Genomic DNA, 25,293 nt, shown 5'->3' with positions numbered 1-25,293 from the left:
GCCCATTATATGAAGAAACAAAGTATCAATGCTGTGAATCAGCCTGTAACAAGGCTCTCCCTCAGTGATGTTCGACTTACAATAAGATGGTATTTCTGGGATTCTGCAGGATCCAAAGCTATTAACTCATGAGTGTGGTTAAGTTTCTATAACAGCAATTTCACAGGCAAAAGTTAGGAGATAATTTTCAAGTTAGATAGTGTGGTTCTGGAATGGTTCCAACATTGAAGGGAACATTTAAAAGGATAAATCACACAGATGGTCAGAACCTATAGCACGTTCAACATATTATTCATAGAAATGTGTGTGTTTCAACATTAAATTTCAAGAAGTAGAAACCAAGACTAGAATGCAAAGTATATTTGTGAAAAATTATGTTTTTCAACTTGGATTTTTCCCCTGTATCTATCATGTCAAGTTTTATGAAATTAGATATCTTTTCCAAAATGTAGGGGAAGATGCCATGTATCTGTTTTTAGATTTCTAAAAGCCATTACATTTCATGGAAAGTGATCACTTTTGAAAATCATGTGTTTTAACAGTTTCTTGAATAATTAAACATATTTAGAGTTTTATTGTCTTTTAGAAACCGTAGACACAAGGCCAGTTCTAAAATATTCCAAGCACTCAAAATGCTGGGACCCTAAACAAGTTTTTGTGAATAATTAGATTCAAGTCAACGGATATGTAGTGTGCCTATTCTGTGCTATGAATACAAAGGGGTATAGGCAGTGTTTGAGGGGCCGTGGAGGGTAGAGGACAAGGATGACAGACAGATACAGATGAATAGCTCCTGCAGCTAACCCAGCCTATCACAGGAGACAGGCCTGTGTACAACTGATCACAATACAGTGCGGTAAAGGCTACCCACTGAGCGGTACAAAATGCCATAGCAGTTCAGGGGAGAGAGTGAATATCCTGAAATTCTGAATTTATATCTCTCAGGAAGAGACAGAAATAAAAACGAAAACAAACAAGTACATTTAGCTTCAGAATTTATTACAGGTGAGGGAAGGAGTGGGTAGGAACTTAGATTTGGGATAACTCATTTCAGAAGTTTTCTAATAAATGGACCAGTAGGTTATAGAAACCAAAATAGCTGGAATGTTCCATCTACTTTGATTTAAAGAAAGAAATGCAGAAAACCATCAAAAGCCTACAGGAGTGCTTGAATGAATGGACTTTTGTACAAATTGAGATTTAAGAGACTCAGAATCCCAGAGGTCAAGAAGGAAGACTTGTACAGATGCTCGGCTGTGTGGTCAAGCTCAGACCCGGAGTTTTAACCACTTGGGTTCCACTGGTGAGCGACCATGCGAAGGCCCATCTTTCTGAGCTTCAGTTTGCTCACAGCTGTAACATGGGGAATGCTATGACTGCTTTCCTCATAGGAAAAGGGCTATGGAAAACTGGCAAGTACCTGCTCAAGTTACGGAATTCATGCATTACAACACATTCTTCCCTATAGATACTTGTTCTGTTGTTCTTTAGTGTTAAGTACTGGTTTGAGGTCTGAGACTGGTTTCATTTTGTTCCTTTCAGCATGTTGTTTATTTCCTTCTGGCTTTCTGTTTAAAACGTTGCCATTATTTTCAAAATATTCAAAACAGATAAGGTCAATCTGAGTGTTTATCAGTTTAGTCAATTTTGACCAAAATAAGCTATGGACTTACCTTTTAATGTTTTTTTGTGGGTTTTTCTTGGCATAAGAATATTGTCTCTTATTAAATGCTTGACTATTGTCTTTGTTTTATAGATTGTTCATCTCCTCTTGGGAAAACTGCTTTCCTTAGACTGAATGTCTATCTCTATATCTATCATCAACTTTCTTATTGGAGCATCTTTTTTCTTTTCTTTCTGTATTCTGGGAAAGCTTATCATATTGGGCATCCAAATAAGTAATTCAATTATCTGTAACTTCGATTCTGCACTTTACTGTTTTTAATTCAGATCTTAATTTTTTTAATTTAGTTTCTGCAACCTTTTGTTATTGTGTCAAAATTCCTTATCATTTATGCTGCTACCTTAACAGAGCTTTATTTTCATTTCAAGCTGGTGATTTATTAACTTGTTCAACATCAAGCTTGTTTCAATGTCAAAATATATAAATCTTTTGGAAAAAACAAAGCAGATGCATTTTAAAGATATTTTCCATGTCCTTTAATATGTTTTCCCAAAAGTATGCTGTTATTCTATATCTTGAAGACATTTCTCCCTGCTTTTGTACTTTAGAATTTTTAAAAATTTATTTCAAAATATTAAGGGGTACAAATGTTTTTGTTACATATATCGCTTTTGTAATGCTTGAGTCACTGCTATAAGTGTGCCCAACACCTGAATAGTGTTTATTGTACCCCTTAGGTAGGTTTTTGCCCCTCCCCAACTCTCCCCTCCCTTGTCCTTGATTTCCACTGAGTTTTACTTTCCTCTGTGCACATGTGTGCTCATTGGTTAGTTCCAATTTAATAGCAAGTAAATGTGGTATTTGTTTTTCCATTCTTGAGATAATTAACTTAGGATAATGGTCTCCAGTTCTATCCAAATTATTGTAAAAGGCATTAATTCTTCCTTTTCATGGCTGAGTAGTACTCCATGGCATACATATACAACATTTTGTTAATCCATTTATGAATTGATAGGCACTTGCATTGATTTCACATCTTTGCAATTGTGAATTGTGCTGCAATAAACATTTGGATGCAGGTGCTTTTTTGATAAAATGACTTCTTTTCCTTTGGGTAAATAACCAGTAGTGGGATTGCTGGATTGGATGGTAGGTCTACTTTTAGTTCTTTGAGTTATCCCCATACTGTTTTCCAGAGAGCTTGTATTAATTTGCAGTCCCACTTATAGTGTATAAGTGGTCCTTTCTCTCTACATCTATTGTTTCGGGCTTTTTAATAAAAGACATTTTAATAGGGGTAAGGTAATATCTCAATGTGTTTTTAATTTGCATTTCCCTGATGATTAGTGACATGGAGCATTTTTTTCATAATGTTTATTGGCCATTTGTCTATCTTCTTTTGAAAAGCTTCTGTTCATGTCTTTTGCCCAGTTTTTAATGGGGATTGTTTTTTTTCTTGCTGATTTGCTTGAGTTCTTTATAAATTCTGGATGTTAGCCCTTTATCTGATATATAGTTTGAGAATATTTTATCTCATTCTGTAGGTTGTCTATTTGCTCTGTTGATTATTTCCTTACCCATGCAGAAACTTTTTCATTTAATCAAATCCCATTTATTTATTTTTGTTGTTGTTATCACTGCCACTGGGGTCTTAGTCATAAATTCTTTGCCTAGGCCAATATCTAGAAGAGTTTGTGCACGATTGTAGCTTTGACTCGGGTGGTAACAAAGGCAATTATGTAACCAAAGCGTTTTACCCCTGTAATACTCTGAGCCAAATAAAAATAAAAATAAAAATTTTTCTTTATTCAAGCTTAAAAAGAGGTTGATGCAAGTCTAACTTTTGCCAATAGATAAGACAAGTGGATTCTCTCATGTGATCATCACAATCAATCTCTTAATTCTATGCTGAAGGTCCAATGAAGCTGCTCTAGTCATATTTACAGCCTCTAGCAATTTTCTATCAGTTGTGGTTTGGCTGCACAGGAAACTCATCTACTCCTCCACCTTACAATGAAGAATTTATTCCCAAATAATTCAGAACAATCTGTTTTCTTCTCTTGCCTAGAACATTATATAAAAGTCAACAGCTTTTAGAGAGCTAGTTCATCCATAAATCCTGCTGCCTTTAGCCCAACCTACAACCACTGTCACATTCCAGGGTCTCCTAGCTCCTTTTGCATTTATGAGAGTTGGAGTCCAAGCTTCACTATGGTGGCGAAGAAAGAAGTTGAAACAGACTTGGCTGTCAGAGAAAGCGGCTCACTTAAAATAAGTCACTGGGTGCTAGCTCTCTGCCTGTGGCTCACGTCTCTGCAGTAAAAGATTTCAGTAGATATGGATGAAAACACTCTCATCTTCCTCTGCTTTGTTCCTCTGTCTTGCCTACGTTCTGTCTTCATTTTGTTCTTCAGTGATCTCTTTTAGAGTTTGGAAGCTTGTTGACAAACATGCCTTGTTCCTAGAAGGATTAACTTTGAAAATTTGTATGTTTTCATTAGACAAAATAAAAATCTGAGAAAAGAAAAGGAAGCCCTAGAAGGTAGTTTCTTTCTTAACCTGGAAATGTCAATACCTGCATTTTGCATGATACTATTTAAACCTAGGAAGTATGAAGCTATTACTATTTAATAATCATGAAATCAAAACGCCATGGTTGAGGACTGACGTTAACAGAATATTATTATAGTATTGCCTGAAAGATCTCCTTCTGACCCAGAAATAAAATATGTTCTACCTGATTATTACACAGAAGTGTTCATTTTTTTTTCAATACTACTCCTGAATTAGCCATTCCCAAAATAAAAATTCATTTTTATGGGTCAAAGCCATCATAAATAGTAAATTCACATCTCTCTATACAGTACAAAATATTGAGGGACTTCATTCTCTCAAGAAAAGAAATACTTCAGCTTTTTGTCAAATGACCATTGTCAGAAAGCAAAGAAATAAATTTCGTGGTTTCACCCCTATCCTCCAATAAATAATCAATGAAAGAAAAACATAGATATACAGTAGTTAACTAGAGTTTAACCTTAGTCATTCTTTACCATCCTGGGATAAAAACATGCATACAAAGAAAAAAATCACTCACCTTTAAATTACAGCCTTTGATATTTCCTACAAAGTCATTCTTAAAAGGGGATCATTGTCAAAGGAATCTTTCCAGCTAAGAGTCCTGCCCTTGTGGCCTACAGTAGGCAGAGGCTGATTCACACAAACCATGTCTACGTATGTAAAGAAAAGACTGTCCTCTGAGGGAGCTCATTGGTGGTGGCAGAATTCTTGGCCCAGAATTTCAGCTTTTCAGAGCAATCAATACCAGAAGAATAGAATACATATATGTGCAAAATAGTGCCAGAGGAATGGAAAATAGGCCAAATTTTCAATTAGGGTAAGGCTTTTTTTTTTTTTTTTTTTTTTTAAGTATCATGACATCCTTCCTCTCATTATGGTCTATATATACCTGCTTGGAGTGAGCATTCTAAAAATGTAATTAAAATGTCTAACCTTAAAACCTTATTTCCATATAGCTTGATTCCTCATCTTTTTTCTTTCTCTTTATTCACATTAATCTTTATAGATCATCTAGAGAAATAGAAAAAAAAAATGCATGTCTTTCCTGACTTTAAAAGGACACTGTGAGTACTGCTCTATTATTATATTTTAGGGTTTTATTGTGTATGTGCTTTTCTTTCATTCTACCCCTGTTAACTACACAATATTTCCCACCCCTACTTAAGGTTATCCAAAGTCAATGATTCTGTGAATTCCATTTCCTAATCAACTAAAACCTGACAAAATGGCTATGAATGAAATTCTAAAGACCATAATCCAAGGACATCAAGTGATAATTAGGTTATATATATTCAGTAACCTCCTGTTTATGATACTTTACTGAGTTTTTGCAAAGGTGAAGACATTCATCCCAATCCTGAGACATTTTCTTCCAAGAAAGATAAGTAAATTAGATGTTATTTTCTTCTTTTTACTGTTAAATCTTTCCAAGTTGGGAGTGTGTCTTGTGTTTACTTTCAGTAGTTCTCCTTGGAACCTACAATACTTGTTGTGTACGTAGTAAACACAGAGTCATCCTGGCCTAGAGGCTTTGGTTGGTCTTTAAAATGTTTGTTATTTTTGCTGTTGCTGTTTTATTCATCATTTCTCAGCTAGCAGAGAAAAAAGAAGACCATTAAAAGAAAAACAAAAATGTAAAAGAAGGAAACAGGAATGGAAGAAAAAGAGGTTATTAGAGGAACTATGAGACCAGATAGAAGAGAATGGAATAAAATCCTTAGAGAGGAACTGGGCAGAGAGGTGAGAAGAGAATGCAGTGTTAAATGTTAATAAATGTAGGAAAGTTTGTTCAGAAGTTCTTATTGATCCTCTAAGTCCTGTTGTCTGCATGTTCCCTGCTCTAGATTACTTTTTATTATCTCTAAGTCTTTATATATTTAACATTCATAAATACTGACAATGAAGATTCAAGGGAAATTCTGGTCTTGGTTAGCACATTTCATCCATAGACTCATAAACCATGTCCTTTTTTGAGGAGGGGGTGTGCTTTTAATCTCTCGCCTGGACATTTTAATATTATCTTAACTGCGTTTGGATCTCATGTGGCCGTGGGGGTGACAGGATCACAGAAAAGTCCCTGAGAGGCTCTTCATCTGCAGAATCACATGAACCTCTTTAGTGAATCACCTACGCCCCTCAGGACAGGCTCCCTATCTCTCTCTCAAGCCCTGGTTCTCACAAGATGTACTTTACTTCCAAAAAAAAAAAAAGAGTTCATGCCTTTGCACCTTTATTATGTTCCTTAAAAACTTGTGGGATAAAAGGAGTATTTCTGGAATTCCTTTTCTTTCATATTGGCTGCCTATTAAATGATCATTTTTCTTTAAAGCTCCAATTCAGATATAACTTCCTCTGGCAGGATTTTTCTGACTCAGTTTCTCCCCAGATATATGGACTAGCTTTCTCCCTCTCTGATGCCTTGAATCACTTGGTGCACTTTATCATCTTATACTCATGTGTTTATGTGTCTATCTGCCCAGTTTATTAGTGAGCTTGTTGATCTCTGTTTCCCAGAGTCTAGAACAGAGTCTGAGATATCAGGGAATCAGTAACAGCTAAACCAAATTGTTGATAACATCCAGCATTTACAAAGCCCTGAAACAACAAAAGTCACTCAGAATGTAATCGTCAACGTAATATTTTGTGTGTGGTAATTGGAAAATTCCTAGATATATGGTCCAGAATTTATTGTGGCTCTCCTGGAAATCAAAAGAGAGAGGGCCACATAGGAAGAATTTGATAAACTTTTGATATCATTATCATCATTGGTGAACATGATACACAGAAACACTTAATGAGAAAGAGACTCCTCTCCTCTGCCCAGGAATTGTTTTTAGATCTCTAATTTCCCAATACTGAGCTATAATTTCAGAAGGTAGATTATTTTTCTGCTTCAAAATTTCTTTCTGATAAAACAGCAATGCTCTGATTGGGCCACTAGTCTAATTTATTATAGGTCCATAAATCAAAATATCAGAACATTAATAGAACTGTTTGTTATTTCTTCTATGGTAACTATGATCTCTCAATTCTTAGTAAGAATATATAAACGCTTTTGCTTTTTACTGGCAAAATTATCATTATAGTGTTTCAATGCTTTGAACCTTACATTAATTATAATCTATCCTCCAGAGATCAGTGTTCAAATCTGAGCAAGAGACAAAATCTTCCCAGAGAAAAAAGCGCAAATACTATAGGAACTCATAGATTTTTAAACAGACAACAAAATCTCTACGTTTTCTGTTTTAGCCTCTCATTTGCTTAATTAAATTCTCAGAACCTATTCATTGACAATAAGCGGACCCAAGCAGAAATGATATTCAAAACAAAGAACAAGTGTCAGAAAAGCAAGCTTATTTTTAATATTCTTAAACCTCATTGTCCCTTCAAATCATACTTAATCCTGATTTAGTAGTGTGTGGGTGTATGTCTGATATTCAGTGAAATTCAGTTTTTAGAATTTTGTGGGACCAGAATCTTTTTATCTAGGAGTATGCTCTTTGTTTTATGTTTAAATGGGTGGAAAATTATACAACTTGCTCTGGCCACACAATCATTATTAGCATATATATATATATATATACATATACTCCAAAGTCTATTCAAGGAGTTCAGCATGTTATTGCTTCAAGTAATAGGATATACAATTTAAAGTGGTAGAAATATTGAGAAACTGTTACTGTCCTCTATGAGATCATGCAGCATTTCCATACGACATCTTTCTTCTCTGTCTTCTTCAAGACTAGCTATGTTTCCCTTCATAATTACAAGACAGCAAAAGCAGTTCCCAGCATCATGCGCAGATACCCGACTACGCCCGTGAAAGGGAAAAGGCCTTTCTTCCCGTGGGTCTCCTTTTATTAAGGGGATACTTTTCCCAGAACTCGCCAGTGGACTGCCCCTCAGAACCCATTGTGCAGGATCGGATCACATGACCTTGCCCTAGCTGCAAGGGAGGCTGGGGGGAAAAAGTTCTGGTACTTTCCATCTTTCTAAAAGGGAAACTGGTTCTACCAACAAGGAATGAGGTTGGAGTGGAAGATGGCTTTAATGTGTCAAATAATGTCTATAATGCCCATTAAATGCATAAATGCTATCAAGCATAGTCCTGGGTACTCATACAGATAGTAATTTATTTTAGAGTTGCCTTACTTGCTTTGATTTCATTAATCCCTAGATCTGTAATCAGCCTTGCAAAATGACACCCTTCCTAGGTTACTTTTTGTTCCTTCAGACTTTACCAGTCAAGCTTAACAACCAGACTTAACGAGCCTTTCCACAGGACTCACCATCCATCACCAACAGCTGATTCATGCATGGGGCCACCTGAGACCCTATGCCTTCAAACCCTATGCAGGCCGACCAGCATTCCACAACCCACTATTAAAGCCTTTGACCTTAGTGGGTCAGAGAGACAGATTTGAGACTATTTCTCCTGTTCTCCTGATAGACTTCTTTCCCATTAAAATTCCTTTCTTTCCTGGCAATCCTCATTGTTTCAATAATTGGCTCTTAGTGCGGCAATTGACAGGACCTAGGCTGGACCCCGTTTTGGGTTTGGGAACAGAACCATTTCATGCACTTGAGTAGACTATGGACATTTTAGAAGACTCTTATGAATAGAAATGGGAACTTTGAGAATTTATTTTTTGTTTATGAATAAATTCCTTTAAAATTTACTAAGCTATTGTCTCTCAACTTTAAATCCACCTTTCTATGGTCCACTTTATGATGCTGAGATTTGAATTTTAAGCCACACTGTTCCTTCTCCTGCCGGCTCCCCATGTGGCTTTACGAGAGGACATGAGGGAGAGAGCGTGGAAGGCTGGAGCAGGATGAAGGCAACTGCACCTTCCCATTTGCTTTCTGAGTCTGTTTTTCTGCCTGTTATTCCCACCTCTGTCACCCTAGAGACACTCTTTCACCTTACAGTGGCAGGCTCTTCTGGGGGCAGCAGTTGATTTCAGTTGATAGTTTTTCCTGTGCTCATAGAACCAGTCTCAGTGCCTCTCGTCAGCAACACCAGACTGGCTGCTGGAGCGTCATCCTCAGAGACCTGAGTTCCAGTTTTGTGGGAACTCCTCTAGGCTCAGAGACACTCACATCAGCTAAATAGTGGCCCTCATCACAAGTCTGCAGAGCACCTCCTTCCAGCCTCTAAGTTCGAATAATTTCAACCTCTTCATTGTGTTTCCCCAGTGCAGGGGGCGCCTGTTTCCTGAAGTCAATAACCCCTGTGATACTGTATTTGGTGTTTCCCTCAGTTCTTTAATATCTAGTCATCAATTCTTTATTGACTGAGTCTCTAATAAGCTAAATCTGTTAATTTAATTTTTTTTTTACTAAAAGTAGCTTTTACTATTTTATCTTTTCCTTCATCTCTATAATCATGTCCACTTCCTTTTTTCTTTGATGCTCAGACACTATATTGATTTATTAGACGCCTCTATTTGCAATTCTTCACCACTATGATCACAGTCTTTAACATGATCCAAAACAGAAGGCTATGTGCTGTGATAGTAGACTTAATAGTCCCTCAACAATTTCCTTGTATTTTTTAAAATATTCAGTACTACGCTCCATATGTACAAGTTTCTCTAGGCACTGAAGTCATTTGAAACTGAGACATATCAAAGAGAGCTATGGCTAGAAAAAGAGAAGGAAGGCTGCATCCGTGGTGGGAAAATGAGGGGGATGATGACGTTTTGGCAATAGAGGAACAGCAGGATACCAGTGGTGACAAGGCAAGAGCTGGAGGTGGTGGCAGCAGTAAGAGCTGCTGATATGGAATTCAGAGGATACGGAATCTTCCCCAGTTGTCTCTATTAGTCTTTGGAAGAGGGGACCTTTATGGTTTGTCATTGTGCTAGGGCAAGATGACCCTTCCAGAATGTCCAGACTGACCTGGACCATTTAACTTGGGACAACTGGAATTCATTTCAAGAAGAGAGAATTACTCAGGAAGGCTTAAGGATCTGCTTTCACAGTCTTATTCTGAATGAATTCAAATTCAAAGGGGGAAACAACTTTCAAATGCACTTTAAAAGCCTTCACAAATGCTATTTGAAGCCAAAAAAGCAGAAGGAACAAGGTTACAGTTAGAGAAATACTGTAAAAATGCATGGAGCAAGAATTAGGATGGAATGGGGATGGAGGGAAGGATTGCAAGAGACGTTACATAAGGGGTATAATTATACCTGCAACTTATTTCCCAAGAACTTTTCAATCGTTAAGTTTTCTGCTTCTGTGCTTTCAACAACCAGCCTAGATACAGTCTTATAACTGTGTGATCCAGAGCAAATGTGAGATGTATCGCTGATTACTTTGAGTTCCCAACTGTCCTATTTTTTATAGCTATCTATAGCTATGTAGTTAACAATAAACTATTTCATAAATGTCAGCCATTTCTCACAAGTTTTAAATTGCTTTGCTTTCTACCTGTGAAACAGGGAAATTATTTTAATTTTTTTGCTGCTAAGTTAACCCTTAGTTGCAGTAATCAGAGAAAATCTGATTTTTATGAAGCTTCTTTCAAAAGAGTATTTGACTTGAATGTGGCAGCTTAGTTCCTAAATAGGAACTTTGTGAGTAGAAAAAAATAACATTTTTTAAAAAAATGTAGGATTAGCAGTAGATTAATTATTTTATCTTTGCAGACCTGAAACATGGTTCCAGGAACTCTAGTGCCTCTGTTCTATGTGGGGCACCCCTATCTGGAGCATCCCTGCTTGAGCTCTTTTTTCCCTTAATAGTGTAACTCCAATGGGTGGAAAATTCTGATGCTGAGAATATCCATTTCTCATTCATTGAATGAAAATAGAGTTTCCCCAGTCAGCTGCCTGAGGTATCCTTAAATTGAAGCATGCCCACTGTGGTTAAGCCAGAAGAGTCAAGAGCTGATCTAAAAGGATGGAGGCAACTGGAAAGAACATATTGAAGAAGGAGAGTTTTGAATGACAGGAAAGTAATAAAATGAAAGAAAGGGAGCCGAAAAAAGAATTTCATACGTGGAAGCAAGTTATATAGCTTTGTTTCATAGGACATGAGTAGAAAAATGATAGTAAAGCTGTTCATTACAGGTGTCATCATCTAGAAAGACAAAATATAGAATGGTGGCTATCTCTGAATGTTTTGATTGATTTTCATTTACTTAGTAAATATTTATTGAGCACCCACTGTTGCCAGGTACTATTTTAGGCACTGGGAATATAAAAATGAACAGCACAAAGTTTCTACTTTATGAAGAGATGATAAATACTGTACACACAGACAAAGTAATGTATGATTACAAATAATTATAAATGCAAAAAAAGGTGATAACACATGGTAATGGAATTGAGGATGGCTTGGAGAAGTAGTGGGGGGCACTATTTTAGGTGGAGTGGTCAGGGAAGGTCTCTCTGGAGAGGTGACATGTGAGCAGAGACCTGAAAGCAGTAAGGAATGGAGCCACAGGAGGATATGATGAAAGAGGGTTCCCAGAAGAGAAACAGCAAGTACCCTGAGATGAGAAACAGCTTAGACCTTTCTCAGGGTCACAAAACAAGGTCACTCAAGCACAGTGGAGGAGAATGAAAATGGTATGCAGCGAGACTGGGATGGTGGGAAGGAGCCATATGTAGGACATTCTAGGATATGTTAAGGAATTTTGATTTTATTCTACTTTCAGTGGGATGCCATTGGCCAGGGGTGGGGAGCCTGTGGTCTGAAGGGCACACGTAGTCTTCTAGGTCCTTAACAGTGGCCTTTTGACTGAATCCAAATTTTACAGAACAAATCCTTTTATTTGGGAATGACACCAATTGAGTATCAGACTGAGGTGGGGGGTAGGGAAGAGGATGGGTGTATGCCTACATGATGAGTGCGATGCGCACTGACTGGGCAATGGACACGCTTGAAGCTCTGACTCGGGGGGATGGGCGGTACATGGGAACATATATAACTTGAACTTTTGTACCCCCATAATAAGCTGAAATTAAAAAAAAATATATATATATAAAAGATGAGCAAAAATGTATTATTATATTTTTAAAGTGAATGTATTTAAAATACCAAAGAATAAAATAAGTTTCAATGAAATAATCCTCCCAGATTGACTGGCACAATTAGAACATTAGTGAGCCATAGGGCTAAATTGACAGCTGCAACGCTCGTGATTTAGTCCTAACTTCCCCCGCCTGACTGGCGCCACTACCACACGAGGCTGGTTGGCGAGAGTTTATGAGGGTTGAGTACGACAGTCTGTTATCAGCTTTTGACAATGGTGCACTGTTTCTGTCTGAAGTGGCATTTGTGAATAGTTGCACAGCACCACAGTATTTTTTAATTCTCTGTGCTTAACAGCCCATCATGTCAAAGACCGACAGAATGCTGAAAGAAGAAAATAGATTTTTTAATGAGGATTGGGAATTGCAATATTATCTTGTTTCTGCTAAAGATAAGATGATTTGCTTGCTTTGTGATACTGTAATAACAACAGTATAGAAATTCAATTCTCATCAGCATTATAACACTCATAAGGACCACAAATATTTTAAATTAGAGGGAGAGGTGCAAAAGGTTGTATTGCAGAAATTAAAAGAAAACCAAAAGCAAAGACAATTCTTTCAAGCAGCAATAAGACCTGGAAATAATGCCACTGAAGCAACTTACAAAGTAGCTTATATACTCAGGGAAAAGGGGAAGCCATTCAGTGATTCAGAAATTGTGAAAGAATGCATTGTCAAAGTTGTAGGATGCTTAGACCCTTATAATATTTCAAAGTGCGAACAACTGCCTCTTTTAAGAACCATAAATAATCGGCAGTGTGAATTAGCCTTCAATTTAACAGAACAACTTCATGCAATACTTCAAAAGGTGTCTTTTTTATAGAATGACTTTTGTTCTTCTGGGTAGATGCCCAGTAATGGGATTGCTGGATCGAATGGTAGGTCTACTTGAATCTGTTTAAGGTATCTCCACATTGCTTTCCACAGGGGCTGCACTAGTTTACAGTCCCACCAGCAGTGTATGAGAGTACCTGTCTCTCCACACCCACGCCAACATGTATAGTTTTGGGACTTTTTGATAAAGGCCGTTCTCACTGGAGTTAAGTGATATCTCATTGTGGTTTTGATTTGCATTTCCCTGATGATTAGAGATGTTGAACACTTTTTCATATGTTTGTTAGCCATTTTTATATCTTCTTTGGAAAAATTTCTATTCATGTCCTTTGCCCACTTTTTGATAGGGTTGTTCGATTTTTTCTTACTGATTTTCCTGAGTTCTAAATAGATTCTTGTTATCAGTCCTTTATCTGATGTGTAGTATGCGAAAATTTTTTCCCATTCTGTAGGTTGTCTATTTACTCTTGTGACTGTTTCTTTGGCTGTGCAGAAGCTTTTTAATTTGATCAGGTCCCATTTATTTATTTTTGTTGCTGCTGTCATTGCCTTAGGGGTCTTCCTCATAAATTCTTTGCCTAGGCCAATGTCTGTAAGAGTCTTACCTACGTTTTCTTCTAGAATTCTAATAGTTTCTGACCTAAGGTTTAAGTCTGTTAACCACCGTGATTTGATTTTTGTGAGGGGTGAGAGCTGTGTGTCCTGTTTTAGTCTTCTACATGTGGATAAAAGACACCTGCACCCGAATGTTTATAGCAGCACAATTCACAATCGCAAAGATGTGGAAACAACCCAAATGCCCATCGATTCATGAATGGATTAGCAAAATGTGGTATATGTATACCATGGAATATTACTCAGCTATTAGAAATGATGGCGATATGGCATCTCTTTGGTTCTCCTGGAGTGAGCTGGAACCCATTCTATTAAGTGAAATATCCCAAGAATGGAAAAACAAGCACCACATGTACTCACCAGCAAACTGGTTTCCCTGAGTGCACATTTGGGAATCACACCAATTGGGTATTGGACAGAGGTCGGGGCTGGGTGGAAGGGATGGGTGTATACCTACTTGATGAGTGCGATGCGCACTGCCTGGGGAATGGACACGTTTGAAGTTCTCTCTGGGGGGGATGGGGTGGGGGGAGGGGAGGAGTGCACACCTATATGATGAGAGTGATGTGCACTGTCTAGGAAATGGACATAACTAAAGCTCAGACTCGGGGGGATGGGGAGGCATGGGCAATGTATATAGCCTGATCTTTTGTACCCCCTTAATGAGCTGAAAAACAAACAAAAAATAAAAAAAAAAATACTTCAAAAGGAAAATATATATTATTCAACTGCTTTGGATGAATCAACTGATACTACTGACTGAGCATAGGTTTTATACTTCATTCGGGTCATAACAGAAAATTTTCTTTGCTACAAAGAGTTACTCACTTTGGGCACTCTTGCAAACAGAACAACAATTTTCAAGATAAACATCATGAAGTTGGACTGAATGTGGTGAATTTAGTGAGTGTATGTAGAGACAGTGCACATTCCATGACAGGAAAACATGAAAGGTTTATTGCACAGATAAAAAAAGTATTAACAGACCCAGATGCTCTCATTTCTTTTCATTGTAACTTGCATCAGCAAACTACCTTGTGCTAAAGCTACTATTTTAAGTGACATTTTGCAATAAGTTGTAAGTATAGTTAACTATATTCTTGCAAATGCAACCTGGCATCCTCAGTTTTGTAACATGCTAAAGTTGAACAATTTTGTAACTTGCTAAAGTTGAACAATTCAGTGTGGATTTGCCGAATCATTCTAAAGTGCACTGGCTATAACAGAGATAGGTGTTACCCAAAATTTTATCTCTGCGAGAACAGATAGTTAAATTTTATGAAGAACAGAATCAGCAATGTGAATTATTGGAAGAAGATTTCTATAGGAATGCAGCATTTCTGTGTGATATAATGTCAAATCAAAATAGCTTGAATATTTCTTTGCAAGGTAATGTGGCAAAAAATCCAAGCATTTTGAAAAAAGCTATCTTTTTTCAAAACACATCTTCTTCAAAAGGAAATTTCAGATGAACATTTTCCCCTGTTAGCTAAGGTCATTGATGAGCAGGATGATATATGTGACTCATTTGAAGAATATGCAGCTGTTGTAGACCCATTAATTGGAGAATACAATGCAAGTTTTACTGCTTTTGAGAAACATGACATCACACTCAAATTAGCATTTCAGCCTCACCTAGTTGATATCTTCAAGGCACCTAAGGAACTGTAGATAGAATTGATTGAGCTCTCAATCATTGTTTGATGCTAAGGAAGTTCTAATTGAAATATGGAAAAATGCAGTAAAATAACTGTGCCTTTGGCAACATGCCCGAAAAATGCTTTCTTGCTTTTCAGCCAATTATTGCTGTGAATCTACATTCTCCTATCTAACCCCAATCAAGACACCCTGAAGGTCACAAATGACTGATACCCATCTAGAGGATCAACTGAAACTGTGGACCTCCAGGCTGCAACCAAATATTCAAATGCTTCCCAACAAAAAGCAGACACAGTGAAGTCAATAAAAGGTTAGTTAACTTTAAAATTAACAAATAGTTTTCATTTTTTTTGAAATTATTAATATGTAGTAGTTAGATTTTTCCAAAATAATGTACATTTTTACGCATATCTAATTGAAGTTTCTTGAATGTGGCCTTATTTGATTATAGCTAAATTAATGCAGCCTTCCAACATGAAAAGTTTCCCCACCCCTGCTATTGGCAGTGTAAGCACAGAAATGATATAATTGATTTATAACTTAAATAATAACTAGATGATGTTAAGGGAGTGGACATTAGGTAGTGGAAGTAAGTTTCCCCTCTAGAAGGTTCTGCAGCAGTCTGAGTGGGAGACGATGAAGACTGAAACTGGTGCTATGGCTTAGTGAAGATGAAAGATGGTCAAATTCAGGCTATAATTTGGAAGTATATTTGATAGGACTTGTTCATGGGATTATTAAGATGTGAGGCAAACAAATCAAGGGGCAACTACAGGCTTTTAGCAAACAGTTGCTGAATGATAGTGCCATTTAACAAGATGAAGAAGACTTGAAGGAGCCTCGTAAGAGTTCTTTTCTGGTTTCAGTGAATGAGACAATCAAGGAATATATATCTACTGTAAAACAGACAGCTTGAATTACAAAGATGGAAATGTGGAAATGTGAGGGATGACTAAAGCTAGTCATAGAAAAGTTAGTTCCTACATGATAAACAAGTAGTTCTGCCAAAATGAAATCATAGTCAAAGTGAAATCATGCTTTTATGGCAACAACAGACTGTCATTCAAAATTGCATCTAGGACGCAGTGAAAATTCAGGAATGGAGGAGGACATGAAGAAATGGTATCAGTAAAAAAAAAAAAAAAAAAAAAAAAAAAAAAAGTACCAGATCAGATAGTAGTAAAAGGTACATCCTTCGGTGTGTCAGTCTAGTTCACAAGAAACGATTATGCTTTTCCCAGGACATCCCTCTGATGGTATGCACTCTACTACGTGCACCAACGGCAAACAAGAAACACTCAGAACAATTATTTTGAAGATTACCCCATTTTGAAATAGTGTCTTGTCAATAGAACAGTGTAGGAGGGGAGGGTGGTAGCCTGAGAGGCACATGTCCCTCTCCCTTCACTGTCACATCCTGCACTCACTGTCTCACATGGCATTAGTGCATAATGTGCTACTGTCCCAGAAAGGAAAAAAAAAATATGTCTGATAGACAACAGAATGTGATAGAACTAGAAACACGAAAGTACATGAATCCAGTTGGGTAAATTGCAAACATACATACACAGCATGCTAACTTGAGGATTTATTACCTGTTATAACTACATGTACATACTAAATTTTTGGCACAACTCTTTTTAAGACTTTTTATTGGTTTCATATACATACAGAAAAGTACATATATGTGCACCGAATTTTCACAAACTGAACTTATTTGTGCAATTAGCACCCAGGTCAAGGAACACAACATTACACAATTGTTTTTGATTTTGGTACTTAGCTGTAGTGTAAGTATATTTGTATAAATTTACAACATCTAATAGATATTCAAATGAATATATAAAGTTGCTTATTCTCTTTTCCCTGTTTTTTGAACATTGCTATGACTTCTATATGTTATCTCATTTAATCTTTTCCACAACCCTGTTAGGTTGATTGCTATGCATATTTCACAAGAGGAAAATGAGGCTCAAAAGTGTTTAGTGATGTGTGCAAGTTCATACATCTAGAAACTGAACCCAGGCTGATTTACTCTCAAAGTACTCTTAACTACTATACCAGCTGCCTGATTGATTTGGGTAAAGTGATAGTGGGTCACTGCCAGCAAGTTTACTTGGCTAGATAATCTACAGTGTGTAATAATAATAAGAAATTAGGTCTTAAAATATGTATTTAAGGAAGGCATAAAATTGCCATTATTGAACTCAGAGGTGACAAAATAAAAAATAGTGATTGCAAGAGATGATTCTAGACTTATATATTTAAGAATAGGAATTGGAAACAACTAGAAGTGTTGTTTGTTAAGTATGCTAGAAATAGCATAATGGGGAGCAGGATTAGGTTCATGGACATTTGAAGAAAGACACAAGTGAATTTGGAAAGGTAGATGTGAGGGTAGAAGAAAATGGAAAAGTTGAAACTTATTCCCAAATTTGCAAGCCTAGGAAACCAGAAATGGTAAATATCTTGTGCATGATGAAAAATCTGAATGTGTTGGCTATGTCAGATACAGCAAGATGATGAATTTGATGTTCAATATTCTTATCATCAGGAGCTGTGTTATAGAGCAAAATTCTGTGGCATCCTCTCTAGGTTTTATTCATCCACATTTCAAACTTTTTATCCCCTATTGTAATAAAAAGACCAAAACACTTTTATAGGAAGGAGTAATTTGGAAGGAATGGGCTATAAAACCTATCAAACTTGGTGTTGATAGCTCAGTAATGGATTTGGTTAGAACACGGACCAGCTATTTCTAACATCCCTGTCCAAAGATTGTGAAGGTTGTTTTTCCTTTTCATCATTGGTATATAAGCTAGTTAGATATCAGGTTCAATCCATTCCTTCATCCCTGCCTCCCTCCTTTCCTTCCTTCCTTCCTTCCTGTTTTTGCTGTCGGTAAAATTAATAGGACCTGTGCTTGAGTCACTGTGGCTGATTTCTCAAGGTATTGAAAATGATTTTTGTTAGATAACTAACTCTGAATAATAGAATATATCTTAATTCTGGACATATTTTATAGATTTGTCTCTAATCGTGATAAATACCTCCCCTTGGGCCCTGTCCTGATTGCTCAAAGAATAATTTATTCAGGCTTTATATTCAATAAATGAATCCCCAAAGTGTCCCAGCATGTATTAGACATCATCAAATATATGGGAAGGTATTAACCAATGTCGTATATTTTATTTAGGCAAAAATTTCCCGATTAGTGCAATCCAAATGAGCTTTTCAAAATTATATGCATTTTTTTGTAAATGTGTGTGCATTTGTTTGCACCATTAACAACACTTGTGTTCCAGTTTAAAATAGTACATTAACTCTTCCTTAAAAAATAAAATTGTTACATTTTTTTCCTTCTAATTCATTCATTTCTTGTCTTGAAAGCAAAGTTAGTAATCTCTATGCTCCAAGCTCTAGATGGATCACATTCAACTTTCCTGCACTTCCATGCCAAATTAAAAAACAATAAAAGCAATAAAGAAACAAACTTAAGAAATGAGAAGGAAAGAGATAAGGAACAACTAAAGGTACCAAAGTCTGGTTTGGTTTCACAATAATAAAATACAAATTAATTTAATAAACTGATAGGAGAACTGGATCTTTCAGAATTTGAGTAATCAATAGAAAATATCAATCCATTCAACATATTTTCTAGCAAATATTTCATACATTTTTGTTGAAATTTTATGGTTTATCACATATACACATTTCTTAAATGATGACTCTGTAAAAGGAAAAGGTGATTAAGCGTTTTGCTGTTGCTTCGTACTTACAGCGACTGCCTCCAGGATTTGTTTAACAGCATCAGCAGCGTCTCGCTCACTGTAATATCCCTTTTCCACAATCCTAAAAAAAAAAAAAAAAAAAAATGCTTCTCAGACTCATGTATTCAGTAGAGTAGATGTTAAAATAAGTTAATTAAATTAATGTTAAAGAAGGTGCATCTAAATAGGCTATCCCAATACCAGGGCAAAGACTTCTATACACTGGTACTCTAAAAATCTTTGAATTTACTTAGGAAAATGAAATACATTTACTTCTCTTTGGCTTGAAATGTCCACCCCATTTGAGGAAAAAAAAATTCATTCCTTTTTAAACTTAGCATTGTGAATCATTTTAAACATATACCAAATAGACATTATACAGTGAAACATTCCCATGTAATTGTCACCCAGCTTCAACAATTGTTAATCATGGCCAACCTTGTTTAATCTATCTGCTTAGCTACTTCCTCTCCTCCTTTATTATTTTGAGGTAAATAGCAGACATCATGTAATTTCATTTCTAAACATTTAAGGAAGTATCTCTAAAAGATAAGAGATCTTTTAATCACAACCATAATGTTGATATCGTAACTATATATTACAATAATTCCTTAAGATTATCAAAATGCAGTGTGCCAAATTTCCAATTGTCTTAAACATGTTAAATTTTTTTTGATTGTTTGAACCAGTATGCAAATAAGGTTCATGAAACTTGATTGGTTGATGTGTCTCTTATTTTCTTTTAACCTGGAGGTTCGTTCTCTCTCTCTCTCTCCCCGCCTCTTCCCAGCCCACACTTTTCTCACTTTTGCGATTTTTATTTTGAAAGCTGGCCACTTTTCTTTAGTGTTTCTCACAGCTTAGCAATGTGATTCTATCACTGTGGTGTCTTTGAAGCCATTTCTCTGCCCTCTCTATTTCTTATTAATGGGTAGTTAGAGCTAGGAGGGTCTTGATCAGATTTAGGCTGATTTTTTATCAAGTACACTTTATAGCTGGCATTGTGTATTTTCATGTTCAATCCTTCTCCATTTTGTGTTGTTTACAGCAGGTGATAATCAATGTCTAGATCCATGAGCTCTTTAGAGGTTTCAAATGGGTAAAATCTAATTCTATTAATATCATTGCTTCTCTTTTACTAGCTGAAAATTTTCTAGTGTTACAATTCTTATAGGAAAGATAGGATAAATGCTTCATTTTTTAGCTCATTAGTTTTCAAAATATGTGTTGGTTCATCAACATCTTCAAACAGTAACCAATTAGTGTTTTTGTTTGCTTTTTGGTATCATTTTGAAATTATAGGTTTAACCACATTTGATATGTTTCAATTCACTCCAGCTCTTTTTCTTATTGATGTAGAAATTGTCCCATTTTGGGTCAGTGGTGGGCTATTCAAATTGGCTTTTGAAGTCTTTGGTGGCTCCTTTTCCATCTGATAAAATGCACTACTTTAGGCTTATTTTGCACACTTGCTGCTCCAGACCTGGAATAGCTATTTCTCTAAGGACCATTATTTCCTTCTAGCAGAAGATAGTACTTTAAAAATGTTTATGTTTTATTCTTCAATCAAAAAAATAAAAACAGATACATATACATATATTTATATCACCTCATTTTGTGAACAATCACATTGTCTTATGTTATATTAATATGTACACAAATGTTTTATATAACAAATCTTTCACTCTGTGGTCCACTTTATGTGTTCTTTCTTTGTAATTTTAATTCTTTTTCATTTAGGAATGTTTGTATTTTTTGTTTTAATTTTTTTAATACTATCGTATAATAATCTTAGTCTCTTCTTTTTTTGGTTTGTCTATGGGTTCTCTACTCTTAGCAATATTGACATTAACTAGCAATCCAGCTAGTATGAACTGATAGTATAGATATAATACATAGCTATCAAAACTGGGGGGAACTAAGGATACCTTATAAAAAGATAAACTTGATTACTGTATAATTATAAACAGCAAATAAAATAAAAGAATGTCATTTCAAATTAGTTGTTAGGAGTGAGGAAAAGAAGCTTTATTATCTGAAGTATACGACTCAAGTTTCTCATGATATAAAATGTGACTGTCAGAAAATCTTATGACAGTCTGGTTTTTCTTCTCCCAGTGAGTTACTTGCTCTTTTTGCATAAATGTGGGCAAGGAATTTTTCTTTTAATTTACAGATTCTGGATTGAGTTATCCAGACTCATGACATGATCTTTCAATTTAGAGTGCTTTTTCTTTTTTAATTTCAGGAATATTTCCTTGAAGTAGAATGCTTTGAATTTGTTTTCTTTCATTGCTTTGGTTTTCTTTAAGGTATACAATTATAGATTATAAGAGCTTTTCCACCTTTGATTTATATTGTTCTTTCTTCTATAATTTTCTTAATTTAGCATATTTTGTAATATTAAGTTATATTTTTATCTATTTTGTGGGCATTTTTTCCTGAACTGTTTTCACTGCCTCAAGGAACTTTATTTTGCTCCTTATTTTCTGTCCTCTTATAATCATTCTCTATTGGAATTAACTGATACACTTTTCTGTTGCTGCTCATTTTGGGGGGTTAGTTAACATTTTGACAAAGTGGTAGGTCAGGATATCTTTTCTAGTTTCATGGCTCTCAACTTTCTGGTTATTTTCATGAAGCTTCCACAAATATGAACTTATACTTTCTGAGACTTTGTCTCCCTTACTGTAGGAACTTCATCCCCTTGCCTTTTACCATGTCTACACTGATTGATTTAGATTCCCTTTCCAGTAGTTTTTCCTAAATATAACACGTTTTCCCCCAAAGGCTTTAGACATTAGTTTCAGGAGTTCACAGGGCCTTGATTATGCATCAGCCTTTCAGACCTTACTGCAAATGCACCCCTGGTTCTTCTATGAAATTTGGATGGCAAAAACATCTCCCAATTTCAGCTGCTCTTTTGCATGGACCCATCCTTCTGGATAACTTGGAAATATGGGAGATTTGAGTGTTTGCCTATTATTGGGTCTCTCATTTGTCTTCCTGCTTCTTTGCTTCCTTCTGCACAAGCGATAATACCACATGGCTTTTTCAATTGTCATTAGTTGGTCCTCGGCCACTTGTATTTTAGGTTTCATGGGGATTCTCTGTCACCTGGTTTTGGTATAGACATCATCTGTGAGTTTTGGCTTTTCTGACTTACTTACTTGATCTTTTCTTATGAGGAGGTTAGGGAAAACTGAAAACTACTTTGTTGCTATGTCTAACTTCCCAGAATTTCAAGAAAAACACATTTCTAATACCACTGTAGATTACCAATTTGTATAAGATTTTTTCAGTTGGCACAGAGTTTGAAAATGGTCAATTCAAAATATAAAAGAAACAGAGTTTCAACAATTTTGGTAATTTTTGCATAGAAATTTTTCTTAGACTGTGCCTCCAATTGCATATTTTTCAGAAAGTATCTTCCTTTGGTTTTTGTTTTCTTTAAATTGTGACAGGAAAGTGTAAGTTTTCAAAGTAGTTGATATTAAAAGCTAAATTTACAATCTATAAAAGTTAAATTTAAAATCTACCCAAAGTAGGGAGTAGAAGGGGAGGAAAAGAAGAACAAAACAGGTATGACAAAAGTGAAAAGATATAAGAAAATATATCAATGATTATAGTTAATCAAGATTCAGAAAAACTATATTAATGCAAAAATTTCAATTAGCTTATTTTACCCATTCAGTTATTTAGAACATTGGCAAGAAACACAGATTCATTACCTTTTCAAAGGACAAAAGATGGAATATCCTTCCTTACATTTTTATTTTTCAGATATTTGTTCAGCACCAGGGTCAAACAAAATGAGAAAATAGATACGATATTCAGGAGATGATTATTAATTAGTTCTTGAAAATCATTTTCATATAATATTTCCTTACAAGACTCCAGATTTTTCCAATTCATGATTATGTTAGTCTACTTACTAAAAATTTAATTGAAATCATTTCTTGAGCTACAGTTTCTGAATATTTTAAAATTAAGTACGAGGAAAGGAGAAAAAATGGGCTATTGTGATGGAGTAAGTGGAGGACTTTGGCTACCATTACATCATTCTCTGCATTTTTCTCTAAATTTGCATTTTGTGTTACATCCACCACCCAGCACAAGTGTAATTAGTGTCTTCTACACTAGTAGAAGTGTGTGCTACCCCTGAAATCTCAGGAGCTTGGCTTTCTCCAGTCTTGTTAAAGGGAGTTGTTAGAAAGATGATGGAAAAGAATGGCTGATAGTTAACTCTCTTTGCAACCTTTCATTCTCCCAAGAGAATAAAATCAGTTCCCTTTCAGCCTGAAAAAAAGTGTGGATTTTTCCCATAGTCACTCACCCAGTCTAGAGCTTTACCACAATCTCTTTGTAGTACCCCTCCGGAGGGCATTACTCATGTCCTGCAAATGGCACTCCTGGGGTAGAACAGAGGCAACTTCCACAGCCGTGAGCCATCTGCCCTAGTTGTCTATTAACAGACACAGTTCTTATGGGCATCAGTATTCCCTGGAGAGGCAGTGCCTAGTGCCCACTAGAACTTCCTCTATATATTTTGGTTTATTATGAAGTCTCAATCTTTAGCCTAAATGTGGTGTTTGTGTATTTTCATTTGGGTATAACTTAGGGTTAAGTCCCTGCTGTGGGCTAATTGTTTATATATTGAAACCTAATCACCAATGTGATGGTATTAGGAGGTGGGGCCTTTGGGATGTGATTCAATCATGAGGGCAGAGTCCTCATGGATGGGATTAGTGCCCTAATAAAGGAGATTCTAGAGAGTTTCTTTGCCCCTTCCACCATGTCAGGACACAGAGAGAAAGCATTCTCTATGAACCAAAGAACATCCCCTCACCAGACAATCTACTGGCACCTTGATCTTGGACTTTCCAGACTCCAGAACTGTGAGAAATAGAAACCTGTTGTTTATAAGCCACCCAGTCTAAGGAATTTTGTTGGAGCAGCTGGAATGGACTAAGAACACATCCTTGTATGAATGTCTAGGACCTGGCTGGATGAAGGAGTGAATATTCTTGGGACCTGTTTTCAGGTAGGATGGAGGGAAGAGTAGTAGCTTTATGAAGAACAGTTACTGGAAATTTCACTAAATTTCCCCAACATACATTAAAATAGTAAAATAATTCACCTAATTAATCAGAGGATGCATTCCAACAGATGTATCCATTTTTTCAATAAATACTACGGAGTGACTATTATGTCCTGATCGCTCAGTAGTGGCATTTCTCTTGGTATAAGTAGATAGACAATATTCAACCCAGTGTGTTAAACGCTGTGGTAGAAGTATTAGAGAATGGGCTGAGAGTGCTGAGAAAAGACAGGTAATCTATACTGGAGGCTGTGTAGGGTGAGAAAAGGATTCCAGAAACAGCTATCTCTCAGCTCAGACATGAAAGGTGTATAGAAGTTTTCCAGATGCAGGGAGGGTGGGAGTTGGGGGTGGGGGTAGGTGTGGGAGAAGAGCATGGGCTCAGGCAGGAGGATGAGGAAGGGGTGGTGATATCCATCCATGTTTCTGTCTAATGTGAGCCAAGTACTGGATATAAATAGAATAGGATTTGGGCTCTGCCCCAGATGAGACCATAGATGGTGGAGAAAAGGAAGTTGTAAACAAAAACCATTATCATAGATGTAATGCATATGATGTTAAGGTTGGTACAGACAAGGGTTTTATTAATTCTGTAGTTAGAAATGGCGCCTCCAGGGTAGACACGTGGGACAGAGGCACAAAATGCAGCATCTCCTCACCTTATCTGAGGGTGAACTCTGCACACCAGCCCTTGGCCCACCACCACCTTCAACCACTACTCTTCCAGCTGCTCCTGCCAGAAGGAGTTCTGTTCCCAGATGACTTGTTAATCAGATTGTCACAGAGTTAGGTTTCTGGAACTCAGACATTTGATTTTAAATATTTTATAAGTTGAGCTACCACCCAGGCCGTCCATGGCTGACTAGAAAGATCAATGCAGTGAACTTCTCAAGTCATAACTGCAGGTTTATAACTGAGAAGTGTAATAATAAATGAAGATGTTAGTGACCAAGCAAAGGAAAATGAAATCTTGAAATTTTTTTCTCTCCACTTCGGTCACATGACTACAGTAGATGAGTCTGGGCAGTGCCTTCCGCAGGGCACTGTGGTGAAATTGTCAGCCTT

At 36.3% G+C, this 25,293-nt stretch overlaps 1 protein-coding gene across 1 annotated transcript in view; it reads right to left on the bottom strand.

Annotated features, from left to right (window-relative positions):
* The window catches only part of CAMK4 (calcium/calmodulin dependent protein kinase IV), a 218,090-nt gene that overhangs the window by 50,596 nt on the left and 142,201 nt on the right, over window positions 1–25,293 (bottom strand). Inside the window, exon 5 of the mRNA XM_069492626.1 lies at window positions 19,137–19,209. Coding sequence (XP_069348727.1) covers window positions 19,137–19,209 — 73 coding nt within the window. The remainder of the gene's footprint in view (window positions 1–19,136; window positions 19,210–25,293) is intronic.

This window comes from Eulemur rufifrons, chromosome 17, assembly GCF_041146395.1.
Source record: "Eulemur rufifrons isolate Redbay chromosome 17, OSU_ERuf_1, whole genome shotgun sequence".
NCBI classification, from domain to species: Eukaryota; Metazoa; Chordata; class Mammalia; order Primates; family Lemuridae; genus Eulemur; species Eulemur rufifrons.
The sequence above is the reverse complement of the archived record's forward strand: the minus strand, read 5'-3'. Positions and strand labels throughout refer to the sequence as shown.